The following is a 20,017-nucleotide window of genomic DNA, read 5'->3' as shown; positions in this document are numbered from 1 at the left end:
GTGCACAGACTTTACCACTATGCTGCCAGGCAGCCCCCTTTTGATTGTATCAGTTTTTGGCTGACATCTCTATCCTTTATGACTCCCATTTTTGAGTCAGAACTCTAACCAAACGTGATGATCATTTCCACTGACGTCTCTAGACTTAGATCTTCTACCCTTTGTTGCAGCTTTGTGCAAATGACATATTAGATGGTGTTGATGAGTTCATTGAGAGCATTTCTCTTCTACCGGAACCAGAGAAGACCTTTCACACTCCAGATACAGATCACCAGCACAACTCAAGCCATGGGGAGGAAGAAGGTAATTGGTCAAACTGATGTTTTAGGTGAGGCCCTGCTACACATTTCGGAGTTGTGGCAGATACTCCAGAACTGCTCTCTGACTCAATTTCAAAAATTTTTCCAACAATTGAACCTCTTTCTCCTGCTAGTCTTAAAGGAAGACCCCCTGAGCAATGTCCTGGAAGAGAAGAAATCAGATCAACTGGGACTGCCCCAGACTCTGCAGCAGGAGTTCTCCCTGATCAATGTACAGATCAGGAATGTCAATGTGGAGGTGCGCGGGGGTTTACTGAGCTCTCTCAGGCTTGCTCAGAGTGCGTGGGAGAGGGAACTATTTCACCTATGATTTTGGCTAGCAAATTCCTTTGCTGTTCTAATAGGTAAGCGTCTCCTCTTACTTTTTTATTTTGTAGGTTTTCTAAAGAAATAGGTGTTTTACAAATACAGATTTTTTTCTTACCCTGTTATTTTCTACTAAGACGAACCAAGGGATAAACTAATGCTCTCATGTCTTAACATCTCCTTAGATGCTCCAACACCTCATGTTACCATATGTGAAGATACTTAGATCCAGAAGGCTTAGTGGTTTAGCAAAGGTTACTGGTGGTGTAATGGCAGAGCTGTTTGGAAACCAAACCTCTCGACTCTCCAGGGCTGTGTGTGCTATGCTCTACTATCTTCTCTTAAAGCTGGTCATTTCCTCGGTGATTTAGATTCAGAGGAAGAAGGTGACCAAGTCTCTTTGTTCACGTCACACATGGAGAGATTGACTCTTTTCCTTTGGGGCAGGTATTGAAATTCTTCAGAGAATTGAATCTCTCTCTATAAAGAAGTTTTAAAAGTTTATTAGTTTTTCGTTTGCCCAGATTCAGGTAACAGTTGGCATGGGTATGTGCAATTACATAATTATCTCATTTGGCCTTTAAAACAACTTTGCAATTAGTTGTTTTATCACCACTTTACAGATGAGGAAACAGAAACACTAAGAGAGAAAGTGGCTTGTCCGAGGCCAGCAGCTGTTTGAGGAAGGGATCACGTTTGAGTCCAAGTCTCCGGATTTCCCACGTGTGTCCCTCTTTTCACTTTACTCCAGCTGCCATCTCTAGTTGGCAGCACAAGAAATCCAAAGAGAGAAAGAATTCTCGATTAGTTGGTTATCTATTATCAACTCAGTATTATACTCTCTTTGTCCCAGTTGAGAACAGTGTGGATACCTAGTGATCTAGTTTAAGAAGGCGATCTTGATTCCTTTCCCAGGACTGCTTTTTAAAAATTATTGAGACAGAATTCACAGACCATAAAATTCACCAAAGTGTACAGTTTAGTGGTTTTTAGTATATTCACAGAGTTGTGCAACCATCACCACTGTCTGCTCCCAGATCACTTTCATCCTCTCAAAAGAAACCCTATATGCATTAGCAGTCACTCTATTGCCCTCTCTCCCAGCTCCTGGCAACCGCTAATCTACTTTCTGTCTCTGTGGATTTTTCTAGGAGTACTTTTTAACTTGAGCCAGGTATTTAACTTTTCCTGATTTATTTTCCCATCTCAAAGTATAGCAAGTTTCAGCCTATCTCACAGCTTTGGGAAGCTTTTTTGAGTCAAAATACTTTGAACTTATTAAATCAGTGCTAAAAGTCAAAAGCCGTTTTGAAAATGAGTTGTCCAAATCTTCCAAATTCATTTGTGTTTAGAAACTCTCTCCCTTCATCCGGTTACCAGGAGCCTGGAGTGTTCAGTTGGCTTATTTAAAACCATGTGCATCTGAAGACCCTTTGTGGATCATCTCTAACACAGTTGTGGATTTCCCTTGCAGATGGACGCAGCGGATAGGAGCTGCACAGTGTCTGTGCACTGCAGCAACCATCGTGTCAAGATGCTGGTGAAGTTCCCCGCGCAGTACCCAAACAACGCTGCCCCTTCCTTCCAGTTTATTAACCCCACAACCATCACGTCCACAATGAAAGCGAAGCTGCTGAAGGTGGGCATCTGTGTTCACAAATTCTCCTTGACGTTGTAAGAGGAGAGCTCTGTTCATGTGCATCAGTATCTGAGCTGAGTAGTAAATTTGGAAGTCATCTGTTCCTTATGCAGCGTTAACAGTTGCTCTTAATTTTGTGTTGAAAACAGAGTAATGGTTCCTAACCTTTTTTAGGTTATGGACCCACCCTCTTGAAAGTCTAAGGAGAACTATGGGCCCTTCCCCAGAAAAATTTGCACAAATGTTGCGTATATTTTCAGAAATATTGCTTATAAATAATAGACAATTCTGTAATTGCCTATAATCTGCTCACAGATCTCATTAAAGCTGCACATTAATCCCAGGTTAAGAACCCTGCAATACAGTTTCATTTATCTGGAAACAATAGGCAAGATGTATTGTGAAGCTAAAAGATACTTTATAATCAGAAAAAAAGTATGTAAAGTCATTAAAAAATCCGTTCCATAAAAGGAGATATTATCCTCTTAGAATGAGGCTGTCTGGCTGTACGGGCGAGGTGTGCGAAAGGGTGGTGGTACCTGAACGGAGGCTGTACAGCCCATGTCTCCAGGTTCAGAAACTTGATTTCTCAGTTCGTGCAGGCAGAATTTCCATGAAAAAGCCTCATGAGCTGGGGTGATACACCTTTTCAGTTTGAGCAGTGTCACCCATGAAAGTAACGGGAATATCTTGGCGAAACCAAGTTGACCTGGATGCCGTTCACCTTTTGCCTAGTTTGTATCATACTACTTGATTGCTCCATCTTCTTGGGGTATGATGTGTAGCCAAGAAATTTTTCAAGTGGTGTAAGGATCTCCGAAATGCTCATTGTTCAGATTTGATTTACATTTTGTACTTGGAATCTGAATATTTCGTTGCCTCCTTTGGACATATAAAAAAGATAGATTTTTCCATTGATATAAACATGATAGGATTAGGAAGTGTCTTTAAAGGTCTAATTCAATGCTGTCCAATAGAAATATAATGCAGGCCACATGTAATTTTAAATTTTCTAGTAGGCACACTAAAAAAAAATTAAAAGTACCAAGTAAGGGGCTGGCGCCATGGCCGAGTGGTTAAGTTCGTGCACCCTGCTTCGGCAGCCCAGGGTTTCACCAGTTTGGATCCCGGGCGCGGACATGGCACCACTCATCAGGCCACGTTGAGGCAGCGTCCCACATAACACAACCAGAGGCACTCAAACTAGAATATACAACTATGTACTGGGGGGCTTTGGGGAGAAGAAGAAGAAAAACAAAGAAGATTGGCAACAGATGTTAGCTCAGGTGCCAATCTTTAAAAATAAAAAGCAAGTAAATTAATTTCAGTAATATTTTTATTTAATCCAGTATATCCAAATTATTTGTCATATCAGCATTTAATCAATATAAAAATTATCAAGCTAATCTCTTTTTTTGCTTAGTTTCCTTTCTTTTTTTTTGGACTCAGTCTTCAACATTCAGTGTGAATTTTACACTTAAAGCACCTCTCAGTTCAGACTAGCCACACTTCACATGCTCGGTAGCCCCATGTGGGTAATGACTTGTGTATTGGACAGCACAGGTCCAATTTACATGCCTTTCTTCATTTAGTATGTGTATGTCAGTTTATATCTACAAACCGTGCATTAAAATGTTAGGATTTACATTTTTAAAAAACCAAAAAAAAACATCCATTCTAATTTTCAGTGAAGTGAAATCTGTTGCCCATGGTTTCTATCACGCAGAGCAATTTGCAATCCAGCTTGTCAGGTATTACTTCTATTCCATGAAATTTCCCATGGAGGGGGTAGGGTGGGGGGAGAGGAAAGGAGAAGAACTCACTGTAAAGAAATGTGCCCTCTCGAACTGTGTGCTAAGAAAGGAAAGGGCTTCTCAAAGAGGGCTCCGAAATGAGTCTTCTCTTTGAGCCTCTGGAGAAGGTGGAAAGTGGGATGTTGTGTTGGAAGCCTCAGACACAGCCGTGCTCCCATCTCCCTGCACCTTCACTGCTCCAGCTGCTTTGCAGAATAAAAGCATTGTGATAAGGAGAAAGAATGTTGCTATTCTTGACTACGTTTTTTGGCTTTTCTAGATCCTGAAAGACACTTCGCTGCAAAAAGTGAAACGCAACCAGAGTTGTTTGGAGCCCTGCCTGCGCCAGCTTGTCTCCTGCCTTGAGTCTTTTGTGGTGGGATTCTTGTACCAACCTGTGCTTTGGTGTTTTGTTTCATTCCTTCCTCCCTAAACTCCTGGGCTCCCTGACTTTGTGATCGTGTATCCTTATTTTGTAATTCAACTTTAAGATAGGTTACGGTGTTTAGGCTGTTGATTTTTAAATTTCAGAACCAAGAAGACAGCGCTTCCAGCAACCCCTTTGCACTCCCAAACTCCGTCACACCGCCCTTACCAACGTTTGCCCGGGTGACCACTGCCTATGGGTCATACCAGGATGCCAACATTCCCTTCCCTAGGACCTCGGGGGCCAGGTTCTGTGGAGCAGGTTGGTCTCTTTTTAGTTCTCTGATTCTAGATTTTGAGAGACGGTGGCTAAGAATATTGTATAGTCTGTCTAAAAAAGTCTCCAGCAGAAAATTTTTCTTTGTTTTTGTTTCCTGAGAACTCAAAAGATTTCTGTAGTAGTGTTATATGATCTGATGCCAAGTTGGCGTCTGTGGACAAATTCTAAGAAAGAGTGTTCACCAGAATTAAGTCTTAATTTTTTTCATTCTGATGAGCATGAATTTGAGACTTTACTCAGAGCCCTGATTCTTGACAGGGGACAGGTCCCCTAGCAGAGAAATATAAAGTACCTGTGAAGAGTTTTTCCAAACCGCAGACATCCCGTCTCTCCTGGATCCTGGAGATTCTGACCTCTGTCCTTGTTAAGAATCACTGCAGTCGTGGGCCTTTGCACCTGATGAAAATGTGTCTGGTCCATCTGATAGACTGAGATAGACAACACATTGACCAGTGCTGCCTTAGGATTGTCCACGTCTGGCTCATTGACATGGATGTGCTCATCTGATGTCTCCTTTGTCAGGGTATTTGGTGTATTTCACAAGGCCTATGACGATGCATCGAGCAGTGTCTCCGACAGAACCTACTCCACGGTGAGTCCGGGAGATGCGGACGGAAGCTACATTCACAGGCTGAAGGTGGGCAGACACCTGACAGTGACCGCTGAGTTTGTCTTTGGACACTTGGTTGTAGTTCTTCAGTAAACACCCATTATAAGCTTTACTTGAGAAAGATCAAGCTTCATTAAATTGCAACTAAGCTGAGATTTCTACTGTAGGGTTACTACCAAACCATTAGAAGGAGTAGCTGGATAAAGGCTGTTGTCAAAACAAGGCAAATTCTTTTTTAGTGTGCTTTCCTCCATTGCTAATGTTAAATAAAACATTAAATAAAACTAGAAAAATAGCAGAAAAGATCATCGGTGGGCTGGCCCGGTGGCACAGCGGTTAGTTTCTGACATTCCACTTCGGTGGCCCAGGGTTCACTGGTTTGGATCCCAGGTGTGGACCTACGCACTGCTTGTCCAGCCATGCTGTGACAGGCATCCCACATATCAAGTAGAGAAAGATGGGCATGGATGGTTAGCTCAGGGCCAGTCTTCCTCAGCAAAAAGAGGAAGATTGGTGGCAGATGTTAGCTCAGGGCTAATCTTCCTCAAAAAAAAAAATCATCCATAATCTCATCACACTAATATCCTACTTCTAACATTACCAAAGTGTGTTTAATTTTTTTTAAATTACATATGTAGTATGTTAAAAAAACTCAACACAGGAGTTTTAAGTTAAAATATGAATATAGCTCTTCTTTTCCTTTCCGTGTCCCACGGAGAGCCACTGTTAACAGTTTAATATGTTTTCTGGTTAGTTTTTGTTTGTTTGTTTGTTTGTTTTCAGAGGCAACCTAGTGTAGCAAATGGGAGTGTGGATTCAGAGGCAAACTGCTGGGTCCAGATCTTGACCCTGCCATTCTCTGACCTTAGGACTCTGCTTGATTTTCCTCAACAGTAACTTGGGGATGATAACAGCACCTGCCTCCTTGATTTGCTGTGCAGATTGAACGAGTTAGTCCCAGTAAAGCGTTTGGAACGCTGCCTGGCACATTGGGAGTCCTCTAACTGTGTTTCCTCTTATTACTACTGGTTTTTGTTTTTCTAAAAGTTTTTATTAACAGTTTATTGAGATGTAATTCACACAGTGTACAGTTGACCTATTTAAAGTGTACAATTCAATGGCTTTTAGTATATTCATAAATAATGTACACCCATCACTATAGTCAATTCTAGAACATTTTTATTACCCCCAAAAGAAACTGCATCCCCTAGCTGTCACCACCCGCAGGGCTCCCATTCCTGCAGCCCTAGACAAACACCAGTCCACTTTCCGTCTATAAATTTGCCTATTCTGGACATTTCATGCAAATGAATCATATGCTGTGTGGTTCTTTGAAACTGGCTTCTTTCACTTTGTATGTTTTCAAGGATCGTACATCATGCAGTGTCTATCAGTCCTTCATTTCTTTTTACTGCCAAATAATAGTCTATCACATGTATGTAGCACATTTTATTTATTCATTCGTCAGTCAGACATCTTGGATTTCCACTTTTTGGCTATTATGAATAATGCTGCTATGAACGTTCATATACAAGTTTTTGTGTGGACATACATTTTCATTTTTCTTGGGTATATACCTAGGAGTGGAATTGCTGGATCATGTTATAAAGGTTTTTTTCCCTAATTAATGAACTTTATCTTTTAGAGCAATTTTATGTTCATAGCAAAAATTGAGTGGAAAGTACAGAGATTCCCATATACCCCTGTCTCCACACGTGCACAACCTCCCCCATAGTATTGGTTTTTTAAGCTTAAATATTGTAAGTTATATACCATAGACTTCTGGTTCTGTGGTGTGGTGACCAAGATAACTTGGAAACCCTCCTGCTACAAACACCTAGAAATATTGGATGTAGTATAATTAGTGTACTTATGAATGAATAGCTGACTAACAAGAAAGAAAGGAGATGGAACCAGGTGCATGCGCAGGCTCTGCTGTTGCTCTGGCAGGCGGCCAGTGTCTGCAGTAACCCAGCAGGCGAGACCTTGGCCCCACAAGACCTGGGAGCTAAGTGCCAGAGAGCCCCTCCATTGCATGAGGTTCCTTATTTGAAAGGTTAGATTAGACAACAATCACCTGCTTTAAAGGGAAACAAGAATATCTGCATCTGGGCTTTGGGAACAGAGGGAAAAATGTTCCTGTTAGAATGTTTTTCATACTAAGAGTATTTCATTGAGATATAATTTACAGTACATAAATGTGAATGTGTACCTTGATGACCAGCACCCAGATCAAGGTACAGAGCTTTACTCTCACCCCGAAAAGTTCCCTGGTCCTTTTACCCAGAGGAAACCACTCTTCTGACTTCATCATGTACAGTGTACATGTACGATGCCTACATCATTGTAGTTTTAGTTTGCCTGTGCTTGAACTTCATCTAAATAGAATCATGTAGTGTGTACTATTTTATGTCTGGCTTATTTTTGCTCAGCTTAATGTTTTTGAAATTGACCCACATTGCTGTGTGTATGAATAGTTCCATTTTATGAGAATAATACAATTTGTTTATTCATTCTCCTAATGATGGACATTGGATTAGTTCCAGTTTGGGACTATTATGAGTAGACCTACATGTGCAAGTCTTTTTAAGGACATGAGTGTTAATTTCTCTACCCAAGCAGTAGAATCCCTGGGTCATAGGATAGGTGTATGTTTGTTTAATTACATTAGAATTGCCAGAAAGTCTGTCCCCAGTGGTTGTGCCATTTTACATTCTTACCAGCAATGTTTCAGTGTTTCTGGTTGCTCCATGTCCTCTCCAAAACTTGCTATTTTCAATCTTTTCAACTGTAGCCATTGTGGTGGGTGTATAATGTTATCTCGTTGTGGTGATGACTGATGATGTTGAGCAGCTTTTGTGTTTATCAACCATTTGGTATCTTCTTGTGTGATGTTCCTGTTCAAGTATTTTGCCCATTTTTTTTTTTGGACTGTGTTTCTTATTATTTATTTGTGGTAGTTGATTTTCTCTTAATCTGTGGCTTGTCTTTCTTCCTCTTTAATGATTTCAATAAACAGCAGTTTTTAATTTGATACAGTCTAATCTATCACTTAAAAAATTTCCTGGTTAGTGCTTTTGTGTCCTGTCTACAAAAAATCATTGCCTACCCCAAGCTCATGCAAATATTCTTCTGTGTTTTCTTTTAAAAGTTTATAGGTTTAGTGGGGGGGGGGTTGTTTGTTTTGGTGAAGAAGATTGGCCCTGAGCTAAAATCTGTTGCCAATCTTCCTCTATTTCGTGTGTGGGATGCTGCCACAGCGTGGCTTGATGAGCATTGTGCGGGTCTGTGCCTGGGATCTGAACCCACAAACCCGGGGCCACCAAAGTAGAACATGTGAACTTAACCACTACACCATTGGACTGGCCCCTAAAAGTTTATAGTTTTAAATTCCTTATTTAAGGTCTATAATCTATCTCAAATTAATTTTTGTGTATGAAGTGAGATAGAGATCAAAGTTTATTTTCTTCAGTAAAGGTATATAGTTGTTTCAGCGCCATTTATGGAAAAAACTTGCCTTTCCTCATTGAATTTGCATTTATACCTTTGTTGAAAATCAGTTGACCATGTTTATGGGTCTGTTTCTGGACTCCGTTTTTTCCTTTGATCTGTTGGTTCCCCGATGCCGACACTGTACTCTTAATGTAGCTTTCCAGAGTAGCCGTCACGTCTGCAAGTGTTCAGTCCTCCGTCTTTACTGTTCTTATTCAGGAGTGGGTCGGCTATTCTAGGTCTTTTGCATTTCTGTAAAAATGTGAAATCAGTTTATTGGTTTCTACGAAAAAACCTGCTTGTATTTTGATTGGAATTGTGTTGACTCTATAGAGCAATTTGGAGAAAATTATCTTTTTTTTTTTATACATGTAGCATAATAACCAGTTTTATAAAACTCAGAAACAAAATTAAGCAATACATTCATGGATACATACATATAATAAGACTGAAAACAAGAACAAGGGAATAAAGCATTCGAAATCCAGAATAGTGGCTATATCTGGGGAGGATTATCTAGGCAGATTAAATGGAGTTGGTGGTATTCTAATTTTTAAGTTGAATGTAACATTTATGGGTGTTCCTTTTGTTATTATGCTTCATAATTTATTTATATGCCAGTATCCTTTGGATTATATCAAAATATCACAAAATTTAATAATAAAAAATCAGAACTGCAATTATAGATTATTTAGAAAATAATGGCTTAGGGGAAAATGTATATATTGCATGATGTGTTTTCACTTAAGCTCTTCTCAGATTAAATTTAATAGATTTGAATTCTTTTTTTTAATGTTGATAAGAATATATTTTGTTTATTTTATTTTTTTAATTGCAGTAACATTGGATTATAACAATATATAGCTTTCAGATGTACATCGTAATATATTTCAAATTCTGTGTAGACTACATCATGTTCACCACCCAAAAACTAATCATAGTCCATCCCCTCACATGTGAGCCTAATCACCCCTTTTGCCCTCCCCCCATCCTTCCCCTATGGTAACCACCAATCCAATGTCTCTCGCTGTGTGTTTGTTTGTCTTTGTTTTTACCTTCTACTTATGAGTGAGATCATACAGTATTTGACTTTCTCCCTCTGACTTATTTCACTCAGCGTAATACCCTCACGGACCATCCACGTTGTCACAAATGGCCGGATTTCATCATTTCCTCTGGCTGAGTGGTATTCCATTGTGTATAAATACCACATCTTCTTTATCCATTCGTCCCTTGATGGGCACCTAGGTTGCTTCCAAGTCTTGGCTATTGTGTATAATGCTGCAGTGAACATAGGGGTGCATGTATCTTTATGCCTTTGTGTTTTCAAGTTCTTTGGATAAATACCCAGTGGTGGGATAGCTGGATCATGTGGTAGATCTATTCTTAATTTTCTGAGGATACTCCATACTGCTTTCCATAGTGGCTGCACCAGTTTGCACTCCCACCAGAAAACTGACATCTTGACAATAAGATGGAATCTTTCAATCTACTAACATGCCATATTTCTCTTTGTTTTGAGTTTTCTTTAATTTCTCTCAGCAGTATTTTGTATTTTCAATGCACATTTTTTTCATTAAATTTGTTCCTAGATATTTGATGTGTTTTCATGCTATTGTGAATGAAATTATTTAAAATTTTATTTCTAGATGTTTGTTCTAATATATAGAAACATAGTAGATTTTTGTAGATTGACCCATCTAAATTCACTTATCACTTCTAGTAGTTCCTAGATTCCTTTGAATTTTTTTTCTTCTTCCTCTCCCCAAAGCCCCCTAGTACGTGGTTGTATATTCTAGTTGTAGATCCTTCTGGCTCTACTAGGTGGGACGCTGTCTCAGCATGGCTTGATGAGCGGTGCTAGGTCCACACCCAGGATCTGAACCGGCGAAACCCTGGGCCGCTGAAGCGGAGCACCTGAACTTAACCACTTGGCCACGGGACCGGCCCTCCTTTGAATTTTCTATGTATACAATCATAGAAGTATTCTCTGCTTTTGCAGATAAAGCATTTTTCACTTCTAAAAGTTCTATTTGGGGTTTTTTTTTTTTGGAGTTTCCCTTTTTTTTTCGATTTTATCTATCTTTTCCTCTTGATTTCATCAGGAATGGCTAAGAATGGCACTACTTAGAAATATGGAAAGACTCAAGCCAGTGTGGATAATTCTGTGTTTTCAACCACAGATCTCTCTCGGCCTTGTCTGCTTATCATACTGGCTTGATTGCGCCAATGAAGATCCGCACAGAGGCCCCTGGAAACCTTCGTTTATACAGTGGGAGCCCCACCCGCAGCGAGAAAGAGCAGGTCTCCATCAGCTCCTTCTACTACAAGGAGCGGGTAAGCGACAGAGCCCTGGCCTTTGATTCTTGTCCCTCCCTCTGGATTCTTGTTCTTTGTCTCCCTGCCATCACACACAGCAGCTAATTAGTAATCCCCCTATGGTCTTTCACTTTCATAGTTAATTTGTTCAAGAAGGACCTTTGCTTTGTTCCTCTCAGTCGATTTTAATTACTGTAAATTGTGTGTGTGGAGGGGAGGGTTAGTTCTTAGGATCCATATTCTTCACTCCCCATCCAACCCTGTCCTTGTAATCCCCATTCGTTAAGTTGATTCCCATTCTTTCAGGTAGAATAATTTAGCTTCAGGTTCTCCTTGGTGTTCTGATGTCTGTCAGCAAATTAAGTGATACTTCTGAAGGCTTGGGATCTTGATATATTTGGAACTTCATAGTTGTGAGAAGTTTTAAAGTTGATCTCTAAGAGGTTTTAGACTTTTATTAAGTCTACACTGAAATACCCATCTGAACAGACCAGTTTATACCAAAGTCACCCGAACCTGTCCTTATGTTCCTGGGTTCTTAAGGAACTTACCATCCCTAATGTAGCTATTAAGCTGTCAGAAGCCTTTGGTGATGACAGTGTAGAGAAAGTTGGCACAGCACAGGAATGATCCTGAGAACTTTCCCTGTTGTCAGGTTGAGTATCTGGGCTTAAACTGACATGATGTTCTAAACAGAATTACCACTGAGCTACTAACAAACTCAGTTGTTAGGAATTCTTTGTTGTCTTCCACGAATTGAGAAAAGATGGATTGACTATAATTAAAATTTGTTTTTAAATTGAATTATTTTAAATAAAAAACCAATTTCTAGCAAGTGTTAGCAGTGCCTTTACTTCGGTTGCAGTATGGTGTCTAACCTTGGTTCACACTGAGAGTTGACCATCTCCAAAGTCGAGTCTTAGGGTTGTATGTGACTGAAATGAGTGGCAGGAACTGATGTTGGGCAAAACCATTCAGCTGAGTAGGGAAAATGATTGTTTTTGTTGCCTTTCTGGCCAACCCTTCTTCACATCTCTGATAGAATTCTGCCCCCTTGGTTGTCACAGACCTTCTTGGAACACCTATATCCTCCCAAGTCCTTTATGTCAAAAATGTTTAGGTCTTTTTTCTCCTTTTTCCTCAGACTAGCAGGTAACTGGTTTGAGGATTTGATAAAGTGGTTGGAAAAAAGGCATTTTATTGACATAGTAACCAGACAAACTCATGGTTGGGTAAATGTGGAATTTTCTTTAGCGTCAGGCCCAGGTTGAGGAGATCGTTTAGTCAAACAGGCAGTTCTGAATTCCCTTTCAACTCATGTCATATGCTATTCATTCTTGGCTTGGGCCTGGGCAAAATAGATTGACTAGTACTTTTGACTCTGTGATAGTGTGTAAAGGCCATTTCCAGTCAAAATAACTCCAGTTCCAAGATGGGACCTCTTCTGATGCAGAAGCATTTATAAAACACACATTCACGGTTTTGATGGTCTGGCCTCTTTTACTACAAACACCATAATCAAAAAGAGGGACCACAGGCACATAGATAATTATCTCTTAATCAGATAGGGTCTGCTGGGGAGTGGAGAAAGGATTGTGATATTTCAGTTTGGGGTGACTCCCAGCATGCTGCTTCTCCACAGAAAATGGGCCCTTAGAATCCTCTAGGATGATGAAGTAAGTGGTCTTTAAGTTTTATTTCAGATAGTGACCAAATAAAATAGGGGGAGACACTTTTATTATAATTTCATATGAAAATTTTGTATTGCTATTTAACATTTATACAGAAAAGCTCACAAATCGTAGGCATATAATTCAGTGGATTAACAGCTACACAGGCCAAGAAATAGAACATTACAAGAACCCTAGAAGCCCTGGGGGAGAGAGACACATTTTAATGGATGACATAGTAATTATTAGGTTAAATCATGAAATTGCTGATATTTGACCTTTTTTTTTTAAAGATTTTATTTTTCCCTTTTTTTCCTCCCAAAGTCCCCCAGTACATAGTTGTGTATTTTCAGTTGTAGGTCCTTCTAGTTGTGGCATGTGGGATGCCACCTCAGTATGGCTTGATGAGCAGTGCCATATCCGTGCCCAGGATTCGAACTGGCGAAACCCTGGGCCGCTGAAGCAGAGCACATAAACTTAACCACTTGGCCACGGGGCTGGCCCCTTATTTGACCATTTTTTACTTTAAAAAAAGTTTCACGTGGTTCAACCTAATAAGAAGTTAAAGTGAGTAAGTCAGTTATTTTGTGATGACTCTGGAGTAAATTCATCTCTCTTTGAGCCTGTTGATGCCCATCCCATTTATACAGGGCATGGGGGGTGGTTAAAGAAATGAAATATGGCCATGATATCTTATGTAGACCGTCTTATCTTCCTAACGGAGGTCAATACAGTTTTATCCCTTGAGGGGTATTTTTTTGATCCTCAGGTGTTTTAGTTTCACATGTCAAATAATCATTTTTAGTACTTTTGTTCTGGAAATGATTCTAGTTTACTAAATTTCTCAGTGCTTAAGTCTTCACTTTCAGCTTAAATTTTTCTCCTTCATATTTTTATTCTCTTTTTTAGGTCTCTACCCCTGAGATCTTTAAATGAGTTAAGAGTAAAGGAAAAGAATAAAACTACATAAAGTATAGCAATGAAGGAATTATAGAGTATTTTGGAGACTACGGAAAAATCTTTCTAGAGCCATTGGGGATTACTGCTCATTTCTCTTGTTTTTGTGTGTTTTTAACCTGCTCTACTTAGGTCATATTGTTATATTCATCCAAATCTTCTCCAGATGGAATTTCAAGGTTTGCTCCTACAAATTTAAAAAATGTGAGAGACCTAAAACAACCATCAAATTCTGTAGGCAGTTAGAAAGCACAGAGAGATGCTAACATTCATTTGGTAACTGGACCAACTATTAGTAGTTGATGAAATACTGTTTATTCCTAGGGGAAATCAGAAGGCCCGGAACTTAAGAAAAACATTAGACGTTGCCCTATAAACATTTAAAAAATTTTGCAGCCTTCCACATTTGCTTCAGTGTATATTACTAAAATAGCTCTAACAAAGAAGTGGGGAGGTCTTGAAGTTAATAGAATAATTTCTGACTTCCAGAGTCAGTGTTTTACACTCCCAGTTTCACGTTGATGCTCGTGCTGTTAGGGAGAGTGCCCTCAAGAGTCGAACTCTTCCGTGTAAGCTCCCTCTTTCCCTCCATTTCTCTTAGGCTCCCATTCCCCATGGAATCGCTCTGAGAATAGTCCTGCAGTCCCAGCTAAGACTCCGATTTCCCCAAAGCCCCGCAACCGCACACCGACAAAAAATTTGGTATTGAGTCTATTGAAGAACTTCTTCCTTTGTAGGAATGAGAATCTTCTCACACATATGTGTGCCCTTGAAGGGGAAAGCAGTCCTCCAGCCGTTTCTCCACTCGCACTGTGATCTTAGTCCTCGTTAGAAAACTGCAGACCTTAGTTCCTTTGTCAGAGCTGTGTGGGTGCCAGCCTCCTTCTATCTTGAAATATGTTTCGAACTGGAGGACGATGACAGTGAAGCCGGTTTGGAGTGTGATGGTTGGGAGGGAGGTGAGGGAATCCAAATATTGCTGTGCTCAGGTTCAGATTCTTAAATCATTTCAATCCTGATTTTGCAGTATATTATGGTACCGTTTAATCCATCAGATATGTGGGAAACTTTCATTTTATTCTATTTTTTCCTTTTAATTTTCTTGGTGTTTTTCTTCCCTCCTCCTGGGTGTAACGTTTTCACGCACAGATGTCTCCTCGCTCTGCCCGGCGACGTTGGTCCATACAAGCAATTAACGACTTCCCGGTACTGTGCGCTGTGCAAATGCTCTCCTTAACTAATCCTGTCTCTGCCCAAAGGCCCAAGAATAAAATGCCACCTCCCTGGCTTTGAGGAACCTGAAATGACAGGCTGGCTGGTTTTTGGGACCAGCATGATAAATTTTTCACTCTTGGGAGTCAGGTGCCAAGGACTGTCTCCTTGTTCCAACACGGTTTCTGGTGGGTGAATACTGAGATGGTTAAGGATTGTGAATGGACTTCTTTGAAAATGAAGCTAAATACTGGGTTTCTTGGAAAGAACCCCAATTATAAGCCTTTAGCTCACCTGATTTCATTTGGAGTATTTGTATAATTTCACATAGCTTTTAAAAGCCTACCTTTGGCATGGGGGGAAGCAGAGGAAGATATAAGAGTCTTCCACCATTTTGTCTCTCTGTTTTTATCGACTTGGTCTAGTTCAAAGAGAGAAGTGCCCACCTGCTTCATTGGCATGACACATAAGCCAGTTTTTAATCCTTTGGGAATTTTCTGGAACATATTTTTTCCTTACCATCAATATTTTGCATTGACAATAAAACTACTATGGACATCTCTCTTCCTTTTCTTTCTTTCTTACTCACTCCTGTCGGCCATCTCCCCTCTTCTGTCTTCCTCTCCCACTCCCTTCATGTTTCAGTAGTGCCAAGGTGACCTCGAGCTGTGCAAGGCAGCCTTGAGGCTTTTGTGTAAATTTCATTTGGTGTAAAAAATGTTTAGGGGAACAGTCCTGTAGCCTTTTCATATGAAAACCAGTTGAAATCAGGAGCCCTGATTAGCAACTACCACTGCTGCCAACAACTTGCAGGTGGAGCAGCCAACGTGACCACCTTCCCTCAAAAAGCCTATCCCAGGGAACCCGACTGCTGAATTTCCACTGATTTTCCAGAACTCTCTGCTCCCGCCGCTATTTAAATAGGAAGTCATTTTGATTCACTGCCCACTCTGCTGATTATGCATTGTTGATGGGGTTGCTGCGAAGCAGTTGGTGGCTTATTCTTGGGCTGTTTTTACATTTAACCCATTTATTGGCATCAATGTTGCCTCCGATTGTAGCAGTAACGCTGGTGGTACAGTCACAAGCTGGCTATTGGTTGTCATTCAGTGCTATTTGCACCAGTGCCTCCCTCCCCCCCCCCCCACCCCACCCCTCTCTTCCCTGTCCTCTTTCCCATAATTCCATGAATACCTTCTTGGTATGTTTAAAGGAGCATCTTGGTGCTCATCATGTGATAATTTGTCTGTCTTGCTTTGTCTCTCTTCCCTCAGTCTCTGCTCATGAAATCTGTGGGGAAGGGGCATTTTCTGTTGATGGGGCATTGAGAAGACCTAAGAGAAATGCACAGTCCTTTGCCTCCCAGAGGTACTGCTTTTATTGCACAGAAAAGTATCCACATTTTAGCCCGTCAAAGTGGGACAGGAGCAATGCAGGAGGTGTAGGGGGCTTTGGGGCCATAGTGCCCTTCCCTCACCTGGAAAGATCAGCCACACCTCAGCCTGGTGTATCATTGTTGTCTGCGTGTCATTACCTGACAGTTGCACAGACAAGAGAGACTCAAAATCTCCAAAAAGATACTAAGGGAAAAAGAAGTCTTGGGGAGGTGTGGATGGAATATAAACTCTTTTTGTTGCCAAAGCACTGGAGGAAATGCCCTGAGAAATTGTCCATGCCCATTAGGGAGTAGCAGGCACCCGGGGCCCCAACATCTGTTTTGAGATTTGGCGTGTCTTCACTTAGGCAGTCTTGTTTTATTTGAATCCCCAGAATAATTGGCCACTAGACAGGATTACTACACAGTCACTATCCCTGTAGCCTGACGGGGAGATATTTCAAATACTAAAATCACCAACTAACAAATTAAAAAAAAAACAAAAAACTGTTTTGTGACCTCAACGATTTTTGATAATTTTTTTGTAGTTCTTCCTTGCTGGATTAAACGGATGAGTAGTGCTGTCCCCATGAGTGCTTTCACAGTTGGGTTCTTGGTGGCAGCTGTAATTAGGGGGATCCTGTGTTGGGGAACGTACTTCTATTCTAGGCTCAAGGGCAGCTTAGTGAGGTTCCAGAAAACATTACCGGTATGTCAGTATAGATCAAACAGAGAAGCACTTAGAAGCCTCATGTCTCAAGAAGTTCATGAGGAAGTCCCAGGAAATAGACTGTGATTTCCATAGTTCAGTGAAGGATGATTACAGAAAATTGTCCAAGACCACTATCTTTACATTTTCATCAAGTACTTATTGATAATTCGCGTTGGTTGTTTCTCCTGATTTCTGTAACCCAAGACTGCAAATGGGCCAAGGGTCCTAAGACCTCACTTTGGACTCTGAGTTTCTTTCTCTCTGAATGTGCCTCACGCTAAAGAACAATGCAGAAAGGAGATTAAACAATGTGAGGTTCAGCCTTTTGAGCCCAGCCTGAAATACAGCATCTTAGTCTGAGTCTGGCGTGCCTCTGTGAAGCCATGTCAGGAGCTGCTTACCTCTGCCCATCTTCAGCTCACTGCTCTGGCTCAGCAGAACACAGTCACAAGGTTTCACAGAGAAGCAACTTTAGAAGTGAGTAATGGAAGAGGATGGTGTGTTGGTTAGGCCTCACTAGAACCAGATGTTGATCTCCTTGTATGCAGAAATGGACCACTTCTTTCATTTAAAATGGACCAAACTGTTTATATATTAACAGTAGCTTAGTCAGGACTTAATTTTTTTTCCCTTTTTAATCTAAAATCAGACTCTTAAAAACAGGTTAGCAGGTATGGGCTTTGCAGTCTGACAGGCCTGTATTCAAATCTCAGCTCTTTTTTCTTTTTTTTTTTTGGAGGAAGATTAGCCCTGAGCTAACACCTGCTGCCAATCCTCCTCTTTTTGCTGAGGAAGACTGGCCCTGAGCTAACACCCATGCCCATCTTCCTCTACTTTCTATGTGGGACACCTACCACAGCATGGTGTGCCAAGTGGTGCCATGTCTGCACCCGGGATCCGAACCGGCAAACCCCAGGCTGCCAAAGTGGAACGTGCACACTTAACTACTGTGCCACTGGGCCGGCCCCACATCTCAGCTCTTATGAGTGCGGCCTTGAGTAAGCCTGACATCCTCATTTGTAAAAGGGAGGCAGCGCCCCCTCTGTCGGAGAGCTCTGGGGAGGCTCACGCTCGCACAGAGTGAGCAGTCCATAGCAGGAGCTAATGTTAATAGTAACGGACAAGTCTTTAAATCCTAAGTCAAACGTCTGTACACTTGGACTTGTGTCCAGGACGTCTCTCATTTCCCTCATAAGAAGTCCTCTGTAGCCATTTGGAGGTAAGGCTCTGGGGAGAGAGGATAATTGCTCGTGATCTTCCATGTCCATTACCCAGGGCCCTCTGCTCAAGTATCTTTGACATTCTAAAATGATCATTTTTAGAAATAATTCAATTCTGCTAGGAACAACATTTTTGAGTGAGCTGGTCTATTTGCCAATGAACCACTTTTGGCACGTGGGCCTTGATATTATACTTTTGTTAGGTTTACTTAAAGAGTCAGGGAATTGGGGTTGTTTTCAGTGTGGTCTGAAAACTATAGAGCCCATCCCTCATGGGGTGACCATTTATTTCTTCTGTTTGGTTAAATGGAGCTATGGTGAATTACTCAGTTGTGAAGTGCTTCTCATTTTCTCTTTGTAATAAGGAGCCAGAGTGACTACCTGGAACAGTGTTTTAGAAGCCTTCCAGCCAACCCAGAAGACCCACTGAGATGGATCATATTCCATTCCAGGTGGAATCTTTTTAGTGTAGCTCTTTTTTTGTTTTTTTAAATTCCAGTACCCTAAATGTTGCCTGAGATGACCACTTATGTGGGACCTGTGGGCATGTTGTTTCCTGGGGTTTTTAAACCCCTGGAAACCTGGATGAAAATCACAGTGACGTGAGTTTGTGTACACATACCCTCCCTCTTCTAGTTAGCCACATCGTGCCATTCCTGTCACTGCCGGACAGATGGATGCCAAATTACCCTCCCTAAAACAGGTCATGTCACAGTGTTTAGTGCACGTGTGACCACATCCATCTTGTGTCGGTTAACACTGCCTCGCTCCAGCCCATTCTGACAGGTTGTTTGCTCTTTACCACGTTCTCCCCTTAGTTGCACCCACATCAGGATATTTATGGCTAAAAGAGTAGTATTTTTTTGAGTATGCACATAATTCGTCTTTAGAAAATGACCAGGGCAAGCAGAGAATTGAAGGACTACCCCACAATAATAGATTAACCTTCCTCATGTATTGCAGAGTTATGACTTGTGTATGGATAAATAGTAAATAGTAACTGAACTGCTTCTTAAGATCAAATGATTTAAGGTTCCAAATGGATAATGTAGTATATGTATTTACAAATTATGATGAACAATTCAGATACTTCAGCTAAACTTCTTCATTTACCTGCCATGAGCTAAGGCTAGATGTCCTGGATTTAGTAGGTTCCATAACACGGAATTACATGCATTGGACAAATTTGGGGATTAGATGGGACGTCATTGGTCAGAAACACCTGACTAACTCAGGAAAGAGTGATTGTGTAAACATCACTTGTAGAAAATGAATTTATTTGTGAGTAATCTAAATAATGATCTAATCTAAATTCCTGAGAACTTATATACATCCATAATAATTATACAGTTTTAAATTTCACTTTTTCAGATTGCCCAGTTTTCACTCTCACCTTTTCATTGTACCTTTATTAACCTTGTGAGATAGGAACAGCAGAACTCATCATGAGCCACAGGTTATCAGTGGGCGAAGAGAGTGACATGAGACTGAGTTCACAGCAAATAAGTAACCTGCCCTGGGTCACACTGAGCCAGTACATGTGGTAATAATACCAGTAAACCTTGGTTTTCTGACTCCAAATTTCAGGCCCTTTCACTAGCTCTTTCTGCTGCCTTTGCTAATAAATATGTCACTTCCCTCCTGAGTTGAATCACTTTGGTGACCCCCTTTTTAACTTCTGGCAAG

At 40.8% G+C, this 20,017-nt stretch overlaps 1 protein-coding gene across 7 annotated transcripts in view; it reads left to right on the top strand.

Moving 5' to 3' along the window:
* Nucleotides 1–20,017, top strand: part of WDR59 (WD repeat domain 59) — an 83,365-nt gene that overhangs the window by 46,692 nt on the left and 16,656 nt on the right. For 2 of the 7 annotated variants that reach the window (XM_014849606.3, XM_014849783.3), the window contains exons 12-19: nt 171–303; nt 434–558; nt 2,101–2,265; nt 4,339–4,434; nt 4,590–4,746; nt 5,287–5,356; nt 11,050–11,203; nt 14,962–15,018. In XM_014849606.3, coding sequence (XP_014705092.1) covers nt 171–303; nt 434–558; nt 2,101–2,265; nt 4,339–4,434; nt 4,590–4,746; nt 5,287–5,356; nt 11,050–11,203; nt 14,962–15,018 — 957 coding nt within the window. Of the gene's footprint in view, nt 1–170; nt 304–433; nt 559–2,100; nt 2,266–4,338; nt 4,435–4,589; nt 4,747–5,286; nt 5,357–11,049; nt 11,204–14,961; nt 15,019–16,298; nt 16,876–20,017 lie in introns of those variants that run through there. The other 5 variants (XM_014849691.3, XM_070500224.1, XR_011498938.1 and 2 more) reach the window with 3 other exon arrangements.

The sequence above is a fragment of the Equus asinus genome, chromosome 28 (assembly GCF_041296235.1).
Source record: "Equus asinus isolate D_3611 breed Donkey chromosome 28, EquAss-T2T_v2, whole genome shotgun sequence".
In the NCBI taxonomy this organism is placed as follows: domain Eukaryota; kingdom Metazoa; phylum Chordata; class Mammalia; order Perissodactyla; family Equidae; genus Equus; species Equus asinus.
This window is presented reverse-complemented; position numbering and strand designations above follow the sequence as displayed.